We start from the raw sequence: 21,412 nt of genomic DNA, 5'->3' as shown, positions 1-21,412 counted from the left end.
TCAATTTAAATTTACTATTAAGTTTTTACTCAGAGAATGGTTTGAAAAATTGAAAACATCAAGTGAGCCACAGGTCTCTGCCTTGTTCATGGCAGAGATTAAAAGAGAATGACCAGCTGATAGGAAAAGCAACCTCAACTCCTTTAACGTTACAATCAAAGTATGCAGAACAGCATCTCTGGATGCACAGATGAGCAGCACGCCAGGTACCAATCCTGTCAGCCAAGAACAGGAAACTGAGGTCCCATGGATCACAGCAGTTGGAAAACGTTGCATGGTCTTACCGATCCTAATTTCTGATGCAACATTTTGGATGGCAAATGTTGTGTAATCATATGTTTATCAATCCATCCTGCCTTGTGTCAACAGTTCAGACTGGTGGTGGAGTGATGGTGTGGGGGATATTTTCTTGGCACACCTCAGGCTCTTTGGAACCAACTAAACATCCAGTCATCTGGAAGACTAATAAAAATAAAGTAAAACTAATAAGAAAATGCAAAACTATAATAACTCTGCGTTCCATACATAGCAATCGGTTTAAAAAGAAGTAGAAGATTGTCGGTCGTATTTCCGGACGCAGGGGGCGGCAGTGAGTCTCACAGGTCTACCCAGCAACATGAAGAGAAGAAGACCATAGAACAAAGCTAAGGTATGGCTTGCTTCTTATTTGACATTTTAAATTAAAATTAATCAAATTAATTAATCTAGCTGAAATTAAAAGAATGGTTATCAGGTTGGATACACTTTGTGCGATAAAGAGGCGCAGAGTCAGGATGAAACGGTCTCCACGGCTAACTGATTGAAGTCCATGCTAGCTTCGACCAATAAGTCTCAAGACAAAATCAGATGCTGGTGTTTTGGTTTTTATTTATTTAGTTAGTTATTTTTAGTAAAGCCCTTAACACCTTATCCTGGCTGGACGTCTTTTTTTTTTAAAATATACGACCTTGAGCTTGAGAAGTGTTTCTGATTTACTTTTAATCCCCCCTATTTGAGCCCGCACACCTAGATGCAGAGGAACCAGATGTTCGCCAGGTTTCAGAATACTTTATCGATCCCTGGGGGAAATTATTTTTTGTTACAGTGCTCCATTATAAACAAACATTAACAAGACAGACAATACGCTAACTAAGAATAGTACAAATATATATATATATATATATATATACACCAATATGTATGTATGTATATATATATATATCCCCTCTGGCCAACACCAGTAGGCAGTAGGTGAAGTGTCTTGCCCAAGGACACAATGACCGAGACTGTCCAAGCCGCGGCTCGAACCGGCAACCTTCCGATTACAAGACGAACTGCCAACTCTTGAGCCACGACCTTCTTCATAGCAACATTATAAATGTTATATGGTGGTAACACAGTATGAAGACATGGTTACATGTAATAGATGGTTGGTTTGAATAATTTATCAAATGTGAATTTTACATTTCCAAGAATCTGAGAAAATACCTCAGGTTTTATGAGGGAGCATTCCCTGTAGTAAATGCTCCCTTTAGGGCCAGTAAAGCAGATTATTTGCCTCCATCTCACTCTATCCTTTCCATCCTCTTCTCTCACACCAGCCATCTTCATTTCCTCCTTCATGACATCCATGCACCTCCTCTGTGGTCTTCCTCCTTCCCTCCCGCTTGGCATCTGTTGTCCATTATAGCCAGTATCCTTCCTCTGCACCATCTCTAACCACACCTATTCAGCTGTCTCCAAACTGTTTAACCCAAGCTATCCCTCTGATATAATCATTTCTAATCCTTTTCCTTTTGGTCACCCCAGTGAAAATCTGAGCATCTTCAACTTTGACATCTCCAGCTCAGCCTACTGTCTTTTTGACAGTGCCACTGTCTCTAAACCTTGTATCTCCAGTCTCACTACCATGTTGTGAACCTTTGGTTTTACTCTTGCTGCTATCATTCTGTCACGAATCACCGCCAGGACTCTTCTTCACCTCTCTGTTGCTTTTCTGACTATTTAAACTCATCCCTCTTCACTATATCTGGTTCCTGCATCGTCATTTTTACACCCGTCTCCCTGTCATGCAAACAATTGTTCTGTCTTTCTTCTACTGAATGCAATTCCTTTTCTGTCCAGTGCACCTCCACCTCGTTCACCTGCTCCCTATTCTCACTAGAATGCACCATGTTGTCCAGAAACATTCTAGCTCAATAAATTAGTGATTCATTTCAGCGGTAAGTTAGCTAAACCACAGCACAATGTAACCATTTTCTATTAATATGTGCTTTATTTATGCAGGTAAACACTCAAAGGCTCTTGACCTTCCTCTAAGAGATGTGATGTCAATCTTTTCTAGTGTGTTAGGAGCCCCAAGTGTAAGTCTTTGAGATGTTTGGACTTTGCATTGTTCATTTCTTTTCTGCATCATGAGAAAATCTATGCTTTTTTGGAATAACATTAGTAATAATTAATCTCTGATATGTGAAACCTTTGTGTGTTGCAGTAACTATGGATGGAGATGAGACTGAGATGAGCAGAGAGGAGTGCTGGATAATAGACAAGGCTAAGGAGACCCAACGGGTCTCTCCGGATTTGCTGGAGAAATGCAATCAGCTGCAGTCTCTGCTGAAAAGGAGAGAGGAACAGGCCGCGTGCCTCCTGAGACTTTGCGAGTGAGTGTTGTCATTGTAAACGAATATGAAAGCATTAAGTGTGGCAATCTTTAAAAAAAACAAACATGCTTTTAACATGCTTAACTACTCACACAAAAAACTGGTTTTGGGGTTCATTCTCTTGTTGGTTCATTGTTGGAATAAAATGTAATAAAAACGAGCAACAGTCAAGAATTGTTATATATGGAGTGTGGAGATGAGAAAAATATTGTACTGCTACTATTCATAACTATCATCATTATCATTGCATTAATCAGCATTTCATTAATACATTTATTGAAGCGGTTGGCCTTACATTAAAACTTGTATTGCAGGTGTGATCATAATTACATATTAACCTTTTATTGCATGTGCAACTGTAATCATTTTTATACACACATTGCAGGATTGTGCTTATATAGAGTGATGCTCGGTCTATTTAAAGGTCTTAAGCTTCGCGTGGCGCGAATGTCCAGGCGATCCATGGTGTAAGTGACCTAGAGCAACAGAAGGTTTAAGCATGCACGCTTGCAAACATACATGATAGTATTCATTCTAGGCTAAAGGCCTGGGACACATTTTGCTTCTAACTGCATTTGAGTTCGCCTAGTAACAGATGACAGAAGAAGAGTCAAGAAAAGTGTCAATCTTCAGGGACCACCTGGAGGGTGAAACAGATTGCCATATATGGAAGAATGTGATAGAAAGTTTCACACTGTTAGACCTCTGCCTTACCACAACATACTTCAAATACATCGAAGGCTTCTACAGACAAAAACATGGCTGTGCCATGGGCTCCCCCGTGTCACCTATCGTAGCCAACCTTTACATGGAGGAAGTGGAAAGGAAGGCTCTTGGCTCTTTCAAAGGAAGAGTACCCAGCCACTGGTACAGATATGTGGACGACACCTGGGTCAAAATCAAGACACAAGAAGTGGAATCCTTCACTGCGCACATTAACGCTGTGGATAAAAACATCAAGTTCACCAGGGAAGACACAAAGGACAACTGTTTGCCTTTCTTGGACTGCGCCGTGCACATTGAAGAGAATGGCAACCTCAACATCGAAGTTTACCGGAAGCCAACACACACGGACCAGTACCTCCTCTTTGACTCCCATCACCCTCTGGAACACAAACTTGGAGTAATTAGGACCCTACACCACCGGGCAGAACATGTTCCCTCTAAGCCTGAAGGAAAAAAGAAGGAACACACGCATGTAAAGGAAGCACTCAAAACGTGCGGTTATCCTAAATGTGCGTTCTTAAAGTCAGCAAAGAGGCACAGAAAAGAAGATCAGACACCAGCGAGGGAGGATAAGAAGGACAGACGCAACAACACTGTCATCCCCTATGTAGCCGGTGTATCAGAAAAACTTAGGAGAGTTTTCTCCAAGCATGACATTTCAGACCCAGTAACACACTCAGACAGAAACTGGTTCATCCGAAAGACAAAACTCCAAAACACAGACTTAACAATGTGGTGTATGCTGTACGGTGCAGCGAGGAATGCTCAGACCTCTACATTGGAGAGACCAAACAGCCACTTCACAAGCGCATGGCACAACATAGCAGAGCCACCTCCACAGGACAAGACTCAGCAGTCCATCTGCATCTTAAGGACAAAGGTCACTCTTTCGAGGATGCCAATGTTCACATTTTGGACAGAGAGGACAGATGGTTTGAAAGAGGAGTGAAAGAAGCCATCTATAGGGAGTGCAGAATTATTAGGCAAGTTGTATTTTTGAGGAATAATTTTATTATTGAACAACAACCATGTTCTCAATGAACCCAAAAAACTCATTAATATCAAAGCTGAATGTTTTTGGAAGTAGTTTTTAGTTTGTTTTTAGTTTTAGCTATTTTAGGGGGATATCTGTGTGTGCAGGTGACTATTACTGTGCATAATTATTAGGCAACTTAACAAAAAACAAATATATACCCATTTCAATTATTTATTTTTACCAGTGAAACCAATATCACATCTCCACATTCACAAATATACATTTCTGACATTCAAAAACAAAACAAAAACAAATCAGCGACCAATATAGCCACCTTTCTTTGCAAGGACACTCAAAAGCCTGCCATCCATGGATTCTGTCAGTGTTTTGATCTGTTCACCATCAACATTGCGTGCAGCAGCAACCACAGCCTCCCAGACACTGTTCAGAGAGGTGTACTGTTTTCCCTCCTTGTAAATCTCACATTTGATGATGGACCACAGGTTCTCAATGGGGTTCAGATCAGGTGAACAAGGTGGCCATGTCATTAGTTTTTCTTCTTTTATACCCTTTCTTGCCAGCCACGCTGTGGAGTACTTGGACGCGTGTGATGGAGCATTGTCCTGCATGAAAATCATGTTTTTCTTGAAGGATGCAGACTTCTTCCTGTACCACTGCTTGAAGAAGGTGTCTTCCAGAAACTGGCAGTAGGACTGGGAGTTGAGCTTGACTCCATCCTCAACCCGAAAAGGCCCCACAAGCTCATCTTTGCTGATACCAGCCCAAACCAGTACTCCACCTCCACCTTGCTGGCGTCTGAGTCGGACTGGAGCTCTCTGCCCTTTACCAATCCAGCCACGGGCCCATCCATCTGGCCCATCAAGACTCACTCTCATTTCATCAGTCCATAAAACCTTAGAAAAATCAGTCTTGAGATATTTCTTGGCCCAGTCTTGACGTTTCAGCTTGTGTGTCTTGTTCAGTGGTGGTCGTCTTTCAGCCTTTCTTATCTTGGCCATGTCTCTGAGTATTGCACACCTTGTGCTTTTGGGCACTCCAGTGATGTTGCAGCTCTGAAATATGGCCAAACTGGTGGCAAGTGGCATCTTGGCAGCTGCACGCTTGACTTTTCTCAGTTCATGGGCAGTTATTTTGCGCCTTGGTTTTTCCACACGCTTCTTGCGACCCTGTTGACTATTTTGAATGAAACGCTTGATTGTTCGATGATCACGCTTCAGAAGCTTTGCAATTTTGAGACTGCTGCATCCCTCTGCAAGATATCTCACTATTTTTGACTTTTCTGAGCCTGTCAAGTCCTTCTTTTGACCCATTTTGCCAAAGGAAAGGACGTTGCCTAATAATTATGCACACCTGATATAGGGTGTTGATGTCATTAGACCACACCCCTTCTCATTACAGAGATGCACATCACCTAATATGCTTAATTGGTAGTAGGCTTTCAAGCCTATACAGCTTGGAGTAAGACAACATGCATGAAGAGGATGATGTGGACAAAATACTCATTTGCCTAATAATTCTGCACTCCCTGTATGTCCACTGTGAGCGACCATCTTTGAACAGAGGCGGTGGTTTACGACACCAACTCTCTGCCATCTATAATCCAGTTTTGAGTTCCCTCCCCAGACGCCTTAACGCCCACTCACATCCTGGGCCATCTGACCTCAGGAATTCGCATGATAAGGTGGGGCCAGGTTTCACAATGAGCTCACCCGAAACCCTGACTGATTGGGACCCACACCCAGTTTCACACCTTGGCTCAGGCGATTAGAGGATCATCAGGGGGTCCTTTTGTCCCTCTGCGGGGGGATACTCCAACTAGGTTTAAATCTGGGACTCTCCACCATTTGACCTTAGAACTGAAGAAGCTTCTCGGATGAGAGGTGAAACGTCTCCAAGCAACTTAAAGAAGTCCAGACGCTTTTCTTTGCAAGCTCCTTTGACCGTGATAGAAAGAGGAACTTCTCTGTCTGTTTTTAGCTTTCTAAATGAATATCTACTGTAATTGACATATATCATAATTTATTAATAATTTATTCTTGCAAGGAAGCAAAAGCATAAAAATTTCATGCAAGTGCTTGAATAGGGTAGTCCCTGCTGAGCTTTTAATGACATTTAGTTAATCCCACCTACTTTGCCTTAAAACTGTCCCAAAATAACACGTCCTTCTACAGGCTTCTAACAATGTGTGTTGTAGATAACCTTTTTTCTTTTTTTTGCAACCTGGGCACTAAGTGTACTGAGTGTATCCTTTACTTTTTATACAACGCACACTAACTAGAACATTGCATAACATATTAAGATATAAGATAAAAAAAAGTTGTTTTGGCTTTCTTTAAAAGACACGATTTTGTTCTAAATGTGATGATTCTTTATGTATTTATGATGGCATGGATGCCATCCATCCATCCATTTTCCTATCCGAGGCAGCAGCCTAAGCAGAAAAGCCCAGACCTCCCTCTCCCCGGCCACCTCCTCCAGCTTGTATGGGGGAACACCAAGGCATTCCCAGGCCAGCCAAGAGATATCATCTCTCCAGCGTGCCTGGGTCTGCCCTGGGGCTTCTTCCCGGTGGGACATGCCGGAACACCTCACCAAGGAGGCATCCTTGTCAGATGCCCGAACCACCTCAGCTGGCTGCTTTTGATGTGGAGGAGTAGTGGCTCTACTCTGAGCCCCTCCCAGATGGCCAACTCCTCACCCTATCTCTAAGGGAGAGGTCAGCCACCCTTCGGAGAAAGCTAATTTCTGCTGCTTGTATCCGCGATCTCGATCTTTTAGTCACTGCACTAGTGAACAAAACCCAGAGATACTTAAGCACCTCCACTCGGGGAAGTTACTTGTCTCTGACCTGGAGTGGCAACTCAACCGTTTTTCTGGCTGAGGACCGTGGTCCCCCTTTTCTCCAGACTCTGCTTCCTCTACGAAAGATGTGTCAGTGGGATTAATAAGTATTCCTTCCACCGCACGACAATATTCTTAGTCAAAGTCAGCAGTGCTCCACCTGCACTATACACAGTGCAGGTAGAGCACGACTTTCCCCTCCTGAGTCACCTGATGATTTGCCAGAATCTCTTCCGAGGCATGAATGTGCTATGTTAAATATCAGAGCCTGTACACTGGTTACTTTCTCTGTGTTTTCTATCTTCTCTTCATTCATTTCTCTTTGTTTTTGTCATTCAGGTCTGTGGCTGCATGTGAGGATACTGTCAAGAAACTTTACTCATTGTTGGAATGGGAGTACAGCGACACAGATTTGGACGATGACAATAACCAAGCAAGCTGTGGTAAAGCAAAATTGAATTAAAAAATGTGCACTTGGTAGGTTTGTTTGAAAGCTACAATTTAACCTGTGATTTTTACTGTTTTTAGGACAAGCATCACCACTGTCATGCGAGTCTGCTCCCTCAGAAACTCAAGTCCACAGACCTCTGGCTTCTGATGGCTCGGCTTCTTTTTCATCTAAGCCAAAAGACAGCGAAAAACAAGAAAGAGTTCTGAGAAAAAAACACCCTCTCGCTTTGAAGAGCCCAGTAGTGGTCCTGACCAGAATGACTGGATCTCAAATGACCAGCTCTCTATCTCCTCCATCACCTCAGAATCACTGGAGTGAAGATGAGTCTTTAGGCACTGATGGGTCTGACATGCAGTGGGAACCCAGCGGAGACTCGAGTGATACCGACTTTTCTATTTCAAGTACACGTTCAAACAAGAGGAAAAAAATGGCCAAAAAGAATGGAAAACACACTAAGAATGACACAACACATCAGGAGAGAAGAAACTCCATCAGAAGCGGAGCAAAGACATCGACTCTGACAACAAACGCAGAAAGCAGCGCCAAAAGCAGCCCAGTGAAAACACTGACGCAGCAAGCGGGTACAGTTCCTGATGCAAAAGGCAAAACGGCAAAGTCATCACAAGCCGACACAAACACAAGTGCTGAGAGCAAGGCAACGAAAACATCGCCAAAACCAGCAAGCGCTTTAGGTAATGACCACAAAATATACATTATGGAAAAACATAAAAAACTCCATGTACGCCCTTTTTTTTTTTTTGCCCAGATCTTAGGTTTATGTGGGGATTTGTGTGTTTTTAAGCTGATTTAAAGCTGTATTATATTGTTGAAGAGTAGAAAATATTGGCAAATTTAAAGATCTTGCTTTGTACACTGAGGAACAGATCACTACCAGATTTCCAAACACAGAAATCATAAGATCTATCCAATCGTCAAATGACATTTTGCTCCTTTTACGCCGACAGGAGTAACTCCTGTAACCACTGTATCAGCTGCTTCTCAGTCCTCATCCACAAAGACCCCTGCTGCGGTGCCACAAAAAGAGATCAGTGTGAACATGAAGGTCCTGGCCAGAAAGAGGCCTTTGAGCTGGCATCCAGGGACAATTGTTGAAATAATAACAAAGGGTAAGAATAATAAAGAAAAGGCTCTATTGGTAAGCACAAAGCAGATTGTAAAGTTTCACATTTGTCTTTAGCTTGACAGCTACTCGTCGATTAAAGACGTCTTGTTTTGTGTAGTTGGGAATGTTGGTTGACATTTAATCAGTGTAATCTGTGAAATGGCTTTGAGGTAGTGAGTACGTTAAGCAATGAATTGCATTTATTTGGAGACATTCTGTAGCTCTGTTGACACTGATTGTCATCAGGATGTCACGGCAAGCAGAGCTCGACACACTGTTGCTCTGGTGGCTAAGATAACAAAAATGTTAAACTTCAAAGTAAACAAAAGAAATTATGTGATGCTAAAGGAAGGTATGTTTCTTACATATCCGTGTCCCATAGTTGAGGCTAGACTAGCAACGTTTAGATTTTTTTTTCTACTCTTTTTTTTTTTTCTTCTATATTTTGTTGAGTGGTCGTGGTTGTGCTTGTTGTTATTACACACACCATGCGATATGACATATGAGTGACATTACCACAGTTTAAAGTTTGTTGGTGTTTGGGCCTCACCAACTGAATTCCTCTGGCAGCACATTTTGACACAGATTGTGATGCTGTAACTTAACAGCTGGCGCTTAAGCGCTTTTGATTACGCTCTCAAAGAAAATAGATACATTTGATATGAGAAAAAAACCCATTTAATTTAACAAATGCACCTGTATTTGACATTTCTTCTTTCAAGAAAAGCAGTACGTAGAAGCAAATGTGGTATAATCTGAAGTGTTTCCAATGTTTCTTTAATCATTTCAGAAGACGGCAGGGTGAAATACAAGGTCAACTTTAAGGAGAAGGGGAGGAGCCTAGTGTCTGGTCACCACATTGCCTTTGAACACATGCCAAAGGTGAATGAGTTGCTTGTCGGTGCGCGTGTGGTGGTCCGGAGCAAAGACGACCAGTTCGTGCCTGGTTTCATGGCAGAGGTCCCCTCCAGAAAAAACCGCATGAGGTTAGTGTGTTTTACTCTGGTGATAAATTCAGATTGTGAAGGTGGGAAAAAAGTGTAAAATTGCTTTTAATTTTTATATTCCAGGTTCCTGATTTTTACTGATGATCACACTCCAGTGTATGCTAGCTTACGTGCAATGCACATGGTTTGCAAACCGCGTAAGTTCAGGTTATTTATGGTTGTCTGTCTCTGTGTTAGTCCTGTGACAGACTAGCGATCTGTCCAGGTGTACCCCGCCTGTCGTCTTATGACAGCTGGTGTTGTCAAGTCCATAATATCTAATTTTATAAAATCCAGAATCCTAATTCTTCTATACTTGCTGTCCACAGCAGCTGCTATTATAATACTGCTACTAAGAAGATTTTCCATTTTCTATGACAGTGGAGAACCCTTTGGATGATATCCTAGATGAAAAGCACAAGCTTTTCATGCAGAATTATTTAAAGAAGTGGCCTTATCCACCCATGACGCAGTACCATGTCGGACAGACGGTAAACGTGGAACGTAACGGATTCCTGCAGAGGTGTAAAGTACTGGAGATCGACTGCAGTTTGATGGAAGTTGTTTTTCTGGTCTGTTCCATCTTAAGTTGTTCCTGTTTTTTTTAAATCCTGTTATATTTATTTCAATTGTGTGACTTACTGTAGTGTGTTCATTTCATGTTTAGGATGATGATCATAAGGAGTGGATCTACCGAGGCTCCAGTTGCTTGGAACAAATGATTAGTGTGAATGAGAATTTAAATAAGACTTAAAAGGAGGACGGGCGGAAGAGTAACACTACCTCAGTCAATGGTAAACTACTTTCGTATGTGGAGAAAAATTATGTTATCCTGGTTATCCCTGCTGGCTTACTAGTCTCTCTGTTTCCCTGTTTTGTGTGGTTTAGAGCCATCACCATCATCAAACTGATGGACTATGAGGATGCTTTAAGTTTGTCCTACTGTGCTTTTCTCTTACTCCTGGGGATAATGCCTTCAGATCGTGCAGATGGTACTGATGCAAATGTATTCATTTTATAACAGATTTTTTACAGCTGAACGAAAATAAAAATTTCTAAGTTGGTTCAAACTTATTATGTGTTAATCTGAAAAAGTGAAAAAGAGGGCATCTTTCATATGTGTGTGGCTGCAAAGTCTGCAGCTCATTTTCAAGTTGTTTTTACCAAAGAAATAAATCAAAATGTTTGTAATAAAACTACAAGGAATTAAAATCAAAATGTGTGACTTAACATGTAAAAGCTTATAAAAGCAAGAATGCCGCCATCTGCCTCCATTATATCCACTATCCTTCATCTACACGTCTAAACCATCTCAGCCTTTCCTCCTAAATCTGTTCACTGCCCTTTCTCCATAGTAATTTGTATACCACCACAGGTATGTCATTTTAAAAGGTTTAAAACAGTAAGTCAAATATTTGGACATGGAGAAAACAAAAGTTAAAAGGTAGCTGATAAAAAAATCAGCTGTCCATAATTTAATAAGGACTTGTAACGGTTGTAGGTTGGGGTGGTAATTCCTCACTAGTTCCTTGTGGATGTCTACATTCGAACGGAGTAGCCACATTTGAGCACAGGAGGGCGGTACGAGCGCCGAATTGAACCAGAACTAGCTGCACTAAGCAGACAGAAAAAAGAAACTGGCTAGGTGATAGCAAAAGAGCTTTGAACATCGAGCTGGCGAGAAGGTAGAGGAGAAAAGTGGAACGCCACCACGGATTTTTTGTGGGATAAACGTACAGGGCTCGCTGCTAAAACGGTAAACACCGTGTTTATTTAAATAAGCTACATAGCGATTCTGCAGTTAGCGCGGCTGCTAGCGTAAGTAGCAAGTTAGCTTGACGAACGTAGCTAAGTTAAGATGGCGGTCAAATTATTTACATTAGCTAGTTGCTAGCAGTGCATGCTAATAGATACTACGTCGCTTGTTGATTAGTTACTTCTCTCCTGGCTTTGAAATGTTGGTGCTGTTAGTAAATGGGCTGGAGTGTTAAAGATGCTTAATTTTACTAATCCATGCAGAGATTAACGACCTTAACGGTAATTTAGCCTTACGTTTAACGAGTGTTGCATCGTCTTGGAATGTGTGTAAACAGCATAGGCAACGCTTAATGAGTAGCCACGACCAATTTATTAACTTGGCATTTACTTGTGCTTTCACTCTGCGTTGGATAAAGCTCAACTGAACTCATTTGCTCTAATAATTACTTCTGACTACAGTGCTAATGGCTTTGCAATGGTTTGATGCACCGCTGTGTGGTTTGGGGGTTGTCAAGTTTATTATGGTCATGCAACAGGGTTATTATAGCTATATCATCTCATTTGAACGCTGTTCTTCTTATTTTCAGTATTTTCAGACCCGTTGCAATAGTTTTGCGCATAGTTTTAGGTCCTTTGGAAAATTTTGTTGCCTTTTTAGGCATGAAGGAAAGTTGAACTGTTGTTCTGAGGGTGGCCTCCTATATAACCACGTTTACAGAAATGTCTAGTTCTAGGTTAAGGGTAGTTTAATTAAACAGTAAAAATAATATTTACACTTGTCATGCAGTTGAACGTATGATGCTAAAAGTGCCTGTTTCCAAGTTGACAATAAAGTTTGTTATGAAATTGTCTTTTTACTTTCAATTTAAATTCTTAAAACATAACGACAGTTAAATCAGGGAACCCAGAAGACTCGCGAGACTTCTGGATTGTGCGGAGTTCAAATTACTTAAGGTTTAATACGTTTTTATTGGCGAAAGGTCAAAAAATAAAAAGTAAAGGGAGTATTGTTCAGTAAGGTAACACCGATTTTTGCTTTGTGAACCCATATGTGGAAAAGCTGTGCTGATATACACAGTCCTGATTTGAGCCTTTGGGGAATAACTCTGAACTTTACGGTATTGTGGGGGGGTCTGTAATTACACACGAGAAACGTGCAGGTATTTAGTCCCTCAAATCCCATGAGTTTGGCAGTGATCAGCTGCTCCAATAATTTGAATGTAAGGAGTGACTTTCCTTAAACATATTTTGGTACTCTGTGCTAATTTGTTTCCTTTTTACACCAGATGCCTCACACAAGACGATACTCATCCTCGGAAAGAGACAGTCGAGCCAGCTACCAGGATCGTTACAGAGACCGAGACAGAGGGCGAAGACATCGACACAGAAGAACGCCGACTTACTCCTCCAGCAGTGACAGAGAAAGAGACCGAGACAGGAGGGGACGTGGACACAGACAGGAAGGAAGCTATGTACGGTCACGGAGGTGCGTTATGGTCAAATTAGCTTGGGCTTTTACTCTTTCATGTTATATTTAACCCTCTTTCACTTTATTATTGGTTGCCAGTCCTAAGGTTTCAGGATATTTCTCTGCTCACTTATTCAGTCGCAGCTATGACAATCGGTCGGTGGAACAACGACCGTTTGACAGAAGATACTGCGAGGGATACAGACGGTTTGATCAGAGCAGAGAACGCGACAGAGACAGGGAGCCACATGGAGCAGCCGAAAGTTACTATCCACGTGACTTCTCGCCGAACATGTACGACTACAGACGCGGCCGTGAGAGGGAGCGTGAACAAGAAGAGTCGTACCGGAGGAAAGGCAGCAGGCGTAAGCACAAACGAAGGCGGCGTAGAACCAGGTCCTATAGCGCATCCTCCTCGGTGAGTACAGCCAGACCTGAGTTTGTGCTTTAAGTCTTCATCCTCTACCTCCACCTCCTGTTTCTTTCACTCAGCTCTCTCTGCCTCTGTCCTGTCCTAACCTTTTCTTTACAGCCCCTAGATTTGGTAAGTAGTAAAACCTTTATGATTTATTTTTGTTCTGTCACAGGGGTTTTATTATATTTGTGAATAGGTGGGTTTGGCTCTAATTGGCTCTTTTTTTTCAAAAATTCTTTCTCCTTTTTATGGTAGAGCATTTTCATTTTTATACAGACACTTTTTAGTACTTCAGCCACTATTTTGTCACCGATAATTGTTACTGTAATTTATTACTTTATTTTTTTTTATTCATAAGAGGGCAGAAAGCCTTGTGATTTTTGTTTTGGCTCTTGCAATTATTATTATTATTATTATTATTTTTAATGATGAAAAAAGTGAAAATGTTCTGCCAACCATAGTGCATTAGATTTTTATTAAAATTTATTGGCATTTAAAATGAGTTGGCTCTAGTTATTTCTTTTTGTGTGGGGTGTGGTTAATCACACCTGTTAAGTATTATTATGAACATAAATGAGGAAAAGGTTTGAATTTGATGTAGTATAACTGCTGGGATTATCTTTAAAGAAGTCCTGCTTGAATGTTTATGGCGTTGTTATTTTATCTTTCATCTTGTTGCAAAGTTTTGAAGTAGTTATATATATTATTGTTTTAATTGGTTGTTGCGTTGATGAATGGATGTGCCAGTTGCTTCCTTGTTTGTAAGCAGCTGTGGTTTAAAGGTAGGGGGGCGGGAGAGGAGCAGAGGACAACATGTGATCTTTGACTTGTTCCCTTGCACTATATCCCTATCGTTATATATTTCCTTCACGTGGTGTCATGCGTGAATCGCCCAATGACCATGAAACCCACCTACAACCACAACTACATCAACTACCACCCTCCTCCTCCCTCCTCATCCACCTGTGCCACCTGACGCCGTGGCTGCGGCTGCCCCTGAAACCCCCCCCTGTCCCCTTCGGTCGTGTTGTGACCTGCTGATGGCCGTTTGGGTGTGAATACAGCGGAGCAACAGCCGGACGCGTGCACTGAGTGTGAGGGACGACGAGGAAGGGCACCTGATCTGTCGGAGTGGGGACGTCCTGCAAGAGAGATGTACTCACTGCCACTACTCTATCGTAACCCTTCTCCATATGAGTATTAAAGCATAGAGCATTTACATGACATGGGGAGTGCCTGATGATCATGATCATGATGATGATGATGCCGTGCTAGAATGCTCTTCGCTCTAGCTGAAATAGCAGGGTGGATTGCAAGAATGTTGAAGATTTTAGGAGGGACTTTAGATACAATCTGCTTTTTTTTTTTTTTTTTTTTTTTTTTTTTTTTTTCTAAGATTTTTAAGCTGTGGAGCATTTCCTTTATGTTTCACAGGTTATTTGACTTTCCTAAACTTAGAAATCCAATTTGCAGCTGTTTGTTTATGTTGCGCTTTAGCTTACAACTCAGTTACAGTTTTAAATCTGTAACTTAAGCTAGATGTTTTTCACTCGGATGGTTTCAGGGTCACATCACTTATTTAGCAAATTTCACTAAGGTTAGAACAACCAGTGCACATTTTAAGACTTTCTTTACATTAAACGCTTCATTTGAGAATGATTACAATACATATTATTTTTAATGTTTCAAGTTTATACAGCATTTGTATCGTTTTGGGCAAAGACAAAAGGATGCACTCTAATAGGTTCAATGACTGCAAATTGGTAATCAAAGGAAGGGAGTGCTTTATGTTTGCCCCCTTTGGTTTACATCATAACACCATTTAGTTACCATAGCCTTACGCGCAACGTTTTAAGCCTGCCAGACTCAGTAGGCAGCAATTCGGAAAGGGGATGGGCGCTAGCACTGATTCGCCTGTCTACACTTTTGCATTGTGTATTCCTGCACGAGTCCACATTTCTAATGCTTCTTTTTTCCCCCCCCCCGCTCTCCCTCTCTTGTTTTTTTTTCTCTTTGTACTGTGTTGCAGATGAGATTGTCAGCACTTTGGGGGAAGGCACCTTTGGCAGGGTGATGCGGTGCATTGACCATCGCAGGTGTGTGAGCTCTCAGTCTCTGGGTGTCTTAGTAGTTCATTAGGGAATTGTTGTTTCCTCAGCAACAAGAAACAAAAGCCTCTCCGTGCTTGTTTTGGGCTGTGATATTAGGATACATCAGAGGTGTTTAACCCATTTTTAGTACATGGGCAACATGCAGCCTGTATTGAGCATGGTGGACCAGTACCGGTATTGCATAAAACCCTCTGTAGGAGAAAGAAACTACCTCTCTAAATGTCTTTTATTTATGGTTACAGCCACATGTATTTTGGGAAAAAAATAGCCTTTTCTATCCATTTTGCCTTGACCTTTGAAAAACTCATGCCAGGGTGAAGGTTTTTGAGAAGTTTGTTTCTACTTTTACATGTGAATAAGGAAAACTGATTTCCAGGCTGTGCACCTTTATTTTCTTTTTTTGATGTCTCACTGTGTTATTGTTTGTAGGCTTTTGATTGGCCAGAATTTCTTCAGAGATAGTGATGATGAACAGCCTGAAATTTCATAAGAAAAATAATTAGTCTTAAATTATCGCTATGTCTGTTGCTGTACCTGTGCAATACAATTTATGGACCACTGTGAATCAATGACAGCACAAAGGATTTACATAGTTTTTTTTTTATTAAGGTAAACAGTGTTTTATGTTTCAAGTAACTTGTTGAGATTGTTCATTATCGGTAATTTTAGAGTCACATTATCACACCAGACATGGCAGAAAGACATTTCTGATTTTAATTCTGGTTCTGTTCACCACATTGTGATGTATACTGAAAATCAGCTCAAGAGTATTTTAGTCCCCTGTGACTGTGAGCCCCTCATGTGAACAGGGGCTATTTGTGCTTCTCTCCCTGCGGAAGATTTATTTTCTTGTGACAGAGCTAGAAATGTCCATCAGTTCATGTTCATGCCCAGGGCCTTAAGATCGTGATGTACCGTCGTTATGGGTTAATGTCTTCCAACCAGCTGGAACTGCTGCAGTGACTTTTCATATATATATATATATATATATATGTATATATATATATATATATATATATATATATTTTTTTTTTTTTCCCCCGTCCTATAAATAACTTGATAATTGGAGCCTTTGCTCTCATAGCCAGGCGGTTAACTACTCTGTCTTGAATCTATAAATAAACAAGTGCTAGTGTTTAGCATTCAGGGCTGCACACAGGGATTACATAAAAAAAATAAAAATTAAGGCATGTTGTGTGTTTCATCACGCTAGTGTTTGTATTCATAATCTCTTGTGTTTTACAGGGGAGGAACCCACGTTGCTCTGAAAATTATCAAGAATGTGGAGAAATACAAGGAAGCAGCTCGCTTGGAGATCAATGTACTGGAGAAGATCAATGAAAAGGATCCGGATAACAAATTGTGAGTTCTGACTCAGTCATACGGCACTGTGGTTAAACCTGTATTGCTTAGTGTCTTGTGTTCACTCCGAGGTTTAAGCTGGTTTACGTGATTGAAGTGAATTTGTCAGCTCACTCCCTGAACCTCCCATGCTTTGTCTGTCTTGCAGTTTATGTGTACAGATGTATGACTGGTTTGACTACCACGGTCACATGTGCATCTCCTTTGAGCTGCTAGCTCTGAGCACCTTTGACTTTCTGAAGGAAAACAACTACCTGCCCTACTCAATTGGTCACGTCAGACACATGGCCTACCAAATCTGTCTTGCTGTGAAATGTAAGTTGTATCTTTATGGTCTGTGAAATTTACAGATAAATTGGATGGGAATTAGGAATACTGTGAAAAGGGAAGACATTGATTCTTATAACTTGAGCTGTAATTTAGCTTTTGACTTGATGATTATACTTGTTCAAATCATCTGGTGTTTGTGGTAGACATTTACCACAGGAGGGCATCATAGCAAAAAGGGTGTTGGCCCCACTGACTTATCAAGTTTGTCTTTAGTAAATAAAAGCTACATATCCTCACCAAGCCCTTTAACTTGTTTACTGTTGTTAATGTTCTCATTTTGGTTTTACTGAGATATTCTAGTAGTGCTTTTCTGATGCTTTTCTATTAGTATTATGATTAGTATTATATGTTGTAATAAATGGTGAGTAGACAGTTTGTATAAAGTGATGCAAGGTAACTGACAATTTTGAATAACTTAATCAGTGAAGGTTGCTTTTTACCTCCGTAGTTCTCCACGACAATAAGCTGACACATACAGACCTCAAGCCTGAGAACATCCTGTTTGTCAACTCAGACTTCACCATGTCCTACAACGTAGAGAAGGTAAGAGTCAAGGAAAACAGTTTAAAAAAACAAAACAAAAACCCAACAATCATATTTGTTTATAGGCAGGTTGGTTCCAAAACTCAAGGGCTACTTTTTGTTCATTTTACATATGAAGAAAAAAAAAGTTTTTTATGAAAATGTATCACCTTTCTTGTAGGTGGAGGAAAGTTTTCCTGTTACTTATTGCTGGCAGTTATGATGAATAGATATGAAAACACGTGTTGCTATATTTTAAGGGGAAAAAAAGCTAAGCTTCTCTACTGCAGATTTACTCCTGAGAGAAAGATGGGCATTTCTGAAAAACATGCGTGTCATCTTCCAGAAACGAGAGGAGCGGACTGTTAAGAGCACGGCAGTACGCGTGGTGGACTTTGGCAGTGCCACATTTGACCACGAGCACCACAGCACCATTGTGTCCACGCGGCATTACCGTGCCCCTGAGGTCATATTAGGTGAGAACTGCTATAGATGTGCAGTAGATGGTTTTGTGATTATATCCACAAATCTTTGGCCCAGTCACATGAGCAGCTGTGGCTTTTTCAGTTGACACAATATGCTTTGCCTGGAAGACCAAAAGTTTGCTTTGAAGTTATTTTAAAAAGCAAACAAACAAAAAAAAGAGAAACGGGTTCAAACAGGCACAGGCTGATTGCTCTGTTAGGAAAAGCAAATGGGATTTATGATATGTGATATTCAAGTATGTGAAATATTCACTTTTACACAAGTGTATCATCAGTGGTACAATAAGTATCTACTGAAAGCAGTTTATGCTGAGATAAATTGGGGCTGGTTGATGTAAGGAGTGCAAAATGACTCGCATCAAAAACAAATTGGATCATTTGAATGTTTTTTGTGTGACTTCAGCAAGCATGCGAATCCTTTCCAGTGTGCATGTTGCTTTAAACTCAATAATGTACTGATAAGTAATTGATGATAAAAGATCAACTGACTGTAACATAATGTTGTTCAAAAACACGTTCCCGGGCATTATAAGTGGGAGATAGAAACAGAGATTGTGCTGATATATAATTTCTGGTCTGTTAATGACCAAATGACCAAAAACACACTTTGGTGACGGTGCAATCGAAAAAATTTTGGAGGAAAAGAAACCCTTTAAACAGGAAGAAATCTCTGGCAGAACCAGGCTTGATACTCAATATTCACAGTTACCTGGTCCAGCCCCAAGTTATATGCTTTGTCAAAAAGGAAAGTTTTAAGCCTAAACTTAGAAGTAGAGAGTGTGTGTGTCTGTCTTTCCTGTTAAATTCATTCCCAGTCATCACTGCAAACACTGAGTGAATCTGGCCAGAAATGGATGTAAATTAAAACGTGGCTGGTTGTGGGAAGCTTACAATCACAAGGTGGTAATCCTGTCCTCTTGTAATCCTGTGGTGGTTTAGTGTACTTATACTTTTGTGTTTCAGAGCTGGGCTGGAGTCATCCCTGCGATGTGTGGAGCATTGGCTGTATCCTGTTTGAGTACTACTTGGGCTTCACTTTGTTTCAGGTACACGGCAGCACACAGTTTGTTTCAGCAGAATACGCCTTTTATTTACTTTTTGTAAACTGATTTATTTGCTGAAATCTCAACTATTAGTTAAAGCTCTAATGTAAATGGGTCCTTGTAAATGCAAGTGTACAATTATTCAGTGCTGGTAAGAATGAACCCTTGCCACTGGTGAGCTCTCTAAAACCGAAGACACCATATGCAACAGCAGAACCTGAAGTAGTTAAATTCTGATTATCTACTGAATCACTCTCTTCCTTTCTGTGTGAGTCTTTTCCCCTCTCATTCTTGCTTATCTTATATTTTTTGCAGACTCATGACAACAGGGAACATTTGGCTATGATGGAAAGAATCCTGGGACCAGTGCCCTCCAGGATGATTCGTAAAACTCGGTAAGAGAACATAAAAACACAAGTAAAGGAAAAAATGTGAAAAAATTAAAAATGTGCCTGATGCAAACATATTTTTAAAGCAACATTTTAAACTAATCTTACTCTCTCAGGAAGCAGAAATACTTCTATCGTGGTCGTCTTGATTGGGATGAGAGCTCCTCAGCGGGAAAATATGTTAGAGAAAACTGCAAACCATTACGGGTAAGTGGAGTGAGTGAGAAGGGCATGAATTTGATGATTAGTGGGGATGAAAAGTTCCCTGTATGATGCAACAGATGTTTCTTGTATTTCATGTTGGAGTTTTTTTTTTTGTTTTTTTTTTTATTGCCACTAATTTCCACTTTTTTTCTTTTTCTTTTTTTTTTCCCCTTCTTTCAGCGATATCTGCTGTCCGAGGCGGAAGAGCACCACCAGCTGTTTGACCTCATCGAAAGCATGTTGGAGTATGAGCCCTCCAAGAGGCTTGCACTGGCTGACTCTCTAAAACACCCTTTCTTTGAGAACTTAGGGATCAGTGAGGCTGCAGGCACCAAGAGCTGGGAGGGCAACCGGGACATCAGCCGGTGACCCACAACCCTCCAAAGACTGAATGATGAAGGGTTTACAGTCCTTTCTGTGTGGAGCAGTGGGAACTGTTGAATAAATTGGGGCCTCATCTGTCATTAAAGCATGGACACCTTAACTTCTCGCTCCTCTGGCGTCAATCTCTGTAGCCACAAGAGGCATGTTTTTGCAGCAGAGACTGAAAATAAGCCACAGAAGATGTGGGGGAAAGAGTGAAGTCTTTTCTAGTTCTCACCTCGGCAGAGGCAAAAAAAAAATCTTTAAATGGAAGATTGTTTGTATCCAAAGTAGCCCACTATGCAGCTCCTGTCTTCCTTTAGACTTCTGAAACACCTTCCACCCTTCTTTCTGTTTACCTGTTATTTTAACCAGCATGTAAAGAAAATAAGGAAATGCTACCAGAGTCTGTCATCAAAAAAAGAATCAGCTTTGGAGATGAAAAAGTCTTCCGATTCTGAGGTGAAAGGAAAGGGTAAAAAAAGGAGACATGGAGAAGAGATTCTGTTATACAAACATCTGATCATTCAAATTGGAAAGTATTGCAAACATCTGTGGCAGAGGCAAGTGTCTCAACTTCTTGTCTACGTTGTTAATTAAAGACCTGCACATAGACTTCTTGTTTTATAAAAGAAATGTCCCCTATATGGAGAATCTGCCATAAATTAGTGGGTTTATTACTATTCACCAGTAATGTAAGAAGATAATAATGACGGGACACTCCCCCTACATGGGTCTTTGCTGCCTCTCTTATATGATAAATATGTTGTCATGCAATGATTTCTGGGTGTGAGAGTGTGTGTCTGTTGGATGGAGTGGGCGACGCGTTTATGTTTTGCTCAGTGGTTTACGTAAGCATTAGTTGTGGGAACATTCCCACTCATTCAAACTCCAATAACTGCCTTTTCCATGTTTGACATTTTTAGACCTGACGTCTCTCTATCGAGGTTAAGCACACAGCCCCTGTTGATGGTATTTATTATGAGTTCTTCTAGGTCATAGTCCCCACCGCCAACCTGTACATGACTTGTTTTTTTTGTATGAAATTAAAGCGTATAAAACTGTATATATGTATTATTGTGTAGAATTAAAGTCCTCCTTGCCAAAGGCTTCTGGTTTCCGCTGTGTCCGTTTGGGCCTGTGATAAAATTAAAGGTGGTTACCATTTCTGTTTCTTACCTCAGCGATGCCTCTGCTGG

At 40.9% G+C, this 21,412-nt stretch overlaps 2 protein-coding genes across 4 annotated transcripts; both read left to right on the top strand.

The window, feature by feature from the left end:
• The first annotated feature begins 585 nt into the window (after window positions 1–585).
• On the top strand, window positions 586–11,132 carry LOC146682923 (uncharacterized). Of its 2 annotated transcripts, XM_085446871.1 has the most exons (11): window positions 586–649; window positions 2,266–2,342; window positions 2,471–2,639; window positions 7,543–7,646; window positions 7,732–8,346; window positions 8,620–8,781; window positions 9,568–9,763; window positions 9,848–9,921; window positions 10,145–10,335; window positions 10,431–10,557; window positions 10,652–11,132. In XM_085446871.1, exons 3-10 carry the CDS (start codon window positions 2,476–2,478, stop codon window positions 10,515–10,517), a joined length of 1,593 nt encoding a protein of 530 aa, XP_085302997.1. In that variant the 5' UTR covers window positions 586–649; window positions 2,266–2,342; window positions 2,471–2,475; the 3' UTR covers window positions 10,518–10,557; window positions 10,652–11,132. The 2 variants fall into 2 exon arrangements, with proteins under 2 accessions (XP_085302997.1, XP_085302998.1); XM_085446872.1 differs by lacking the exon at window positions 8,620–8,781.
• A 158-nt stretch (window positions 11,133–11,290) lies between these two features.
• On the top strand, window positions 11,291–21,323 carry clk2a (CDC-like kinase 2a). Of its 2 annotated transcripts, none has more exons than XM_085446870.1 (13): window positions 11,291–11,519; window positions 12,808–13,007; window positions 13,128–13,407; window positions 14,469–14,559; window positions 15,434–15,500; window positions 16,761–16,877; window positions 17,026–17,192; window positions 17,656–17,750; window positions 18,076–18,205; window positions 19,178–19,260; window positions 19,573–19,652; window positions 19,763–19,853; window positions 20,031–21,323. In XM_085446870.1, the coding sequence occupies exons 2-13, from the start codon at window positions 12,808–12,810 to the stop codon at window positions 20,217–20,219; spliced, it is 1,590 nt and encodes a 529-aa protein (XP_085302996.1). In that variant the 5' UTR covers window positions 11,291–11,519; the 3' UTR covers window positions 20,220–21,323. The 2 variants fall into 2 exon arrangements, with proteins under 2 accessions (XP_085302996.1, XP_085302995.1); XM_085446869.1 differs by lacking the exon at window positions 11,291–11,519 and adding an exon at window positions 11,739–11,800.
• The last annotated feature ends 89 nt before the right edge of the window (window positions 21,324–21,412 follow it).

The sequence above is a fragment of the Copadichromis virginalis genome, linkage group LG22 (genome assembly GCF_057382275.1).
Source record: "Copadichromis virginalis isolate Kocher_CV1m ecotype Utaka linkage group LG22, C_Virginalis_male_GT1.1, whole genome shotgun sequence".
In the NCBI taxonomy this organism is placed as follows: Eukaryota; Metazoa; Chordata; class Actinopteri; order Cichliformes; family Cichlidae; genus Copadichromis; species Copadichromis virginalis.
The sequence above is the reverse complement of the archived record's forward strand: the minus strand, read 5'-3'. Positions and strand labels throughout refer to the sequence as shown.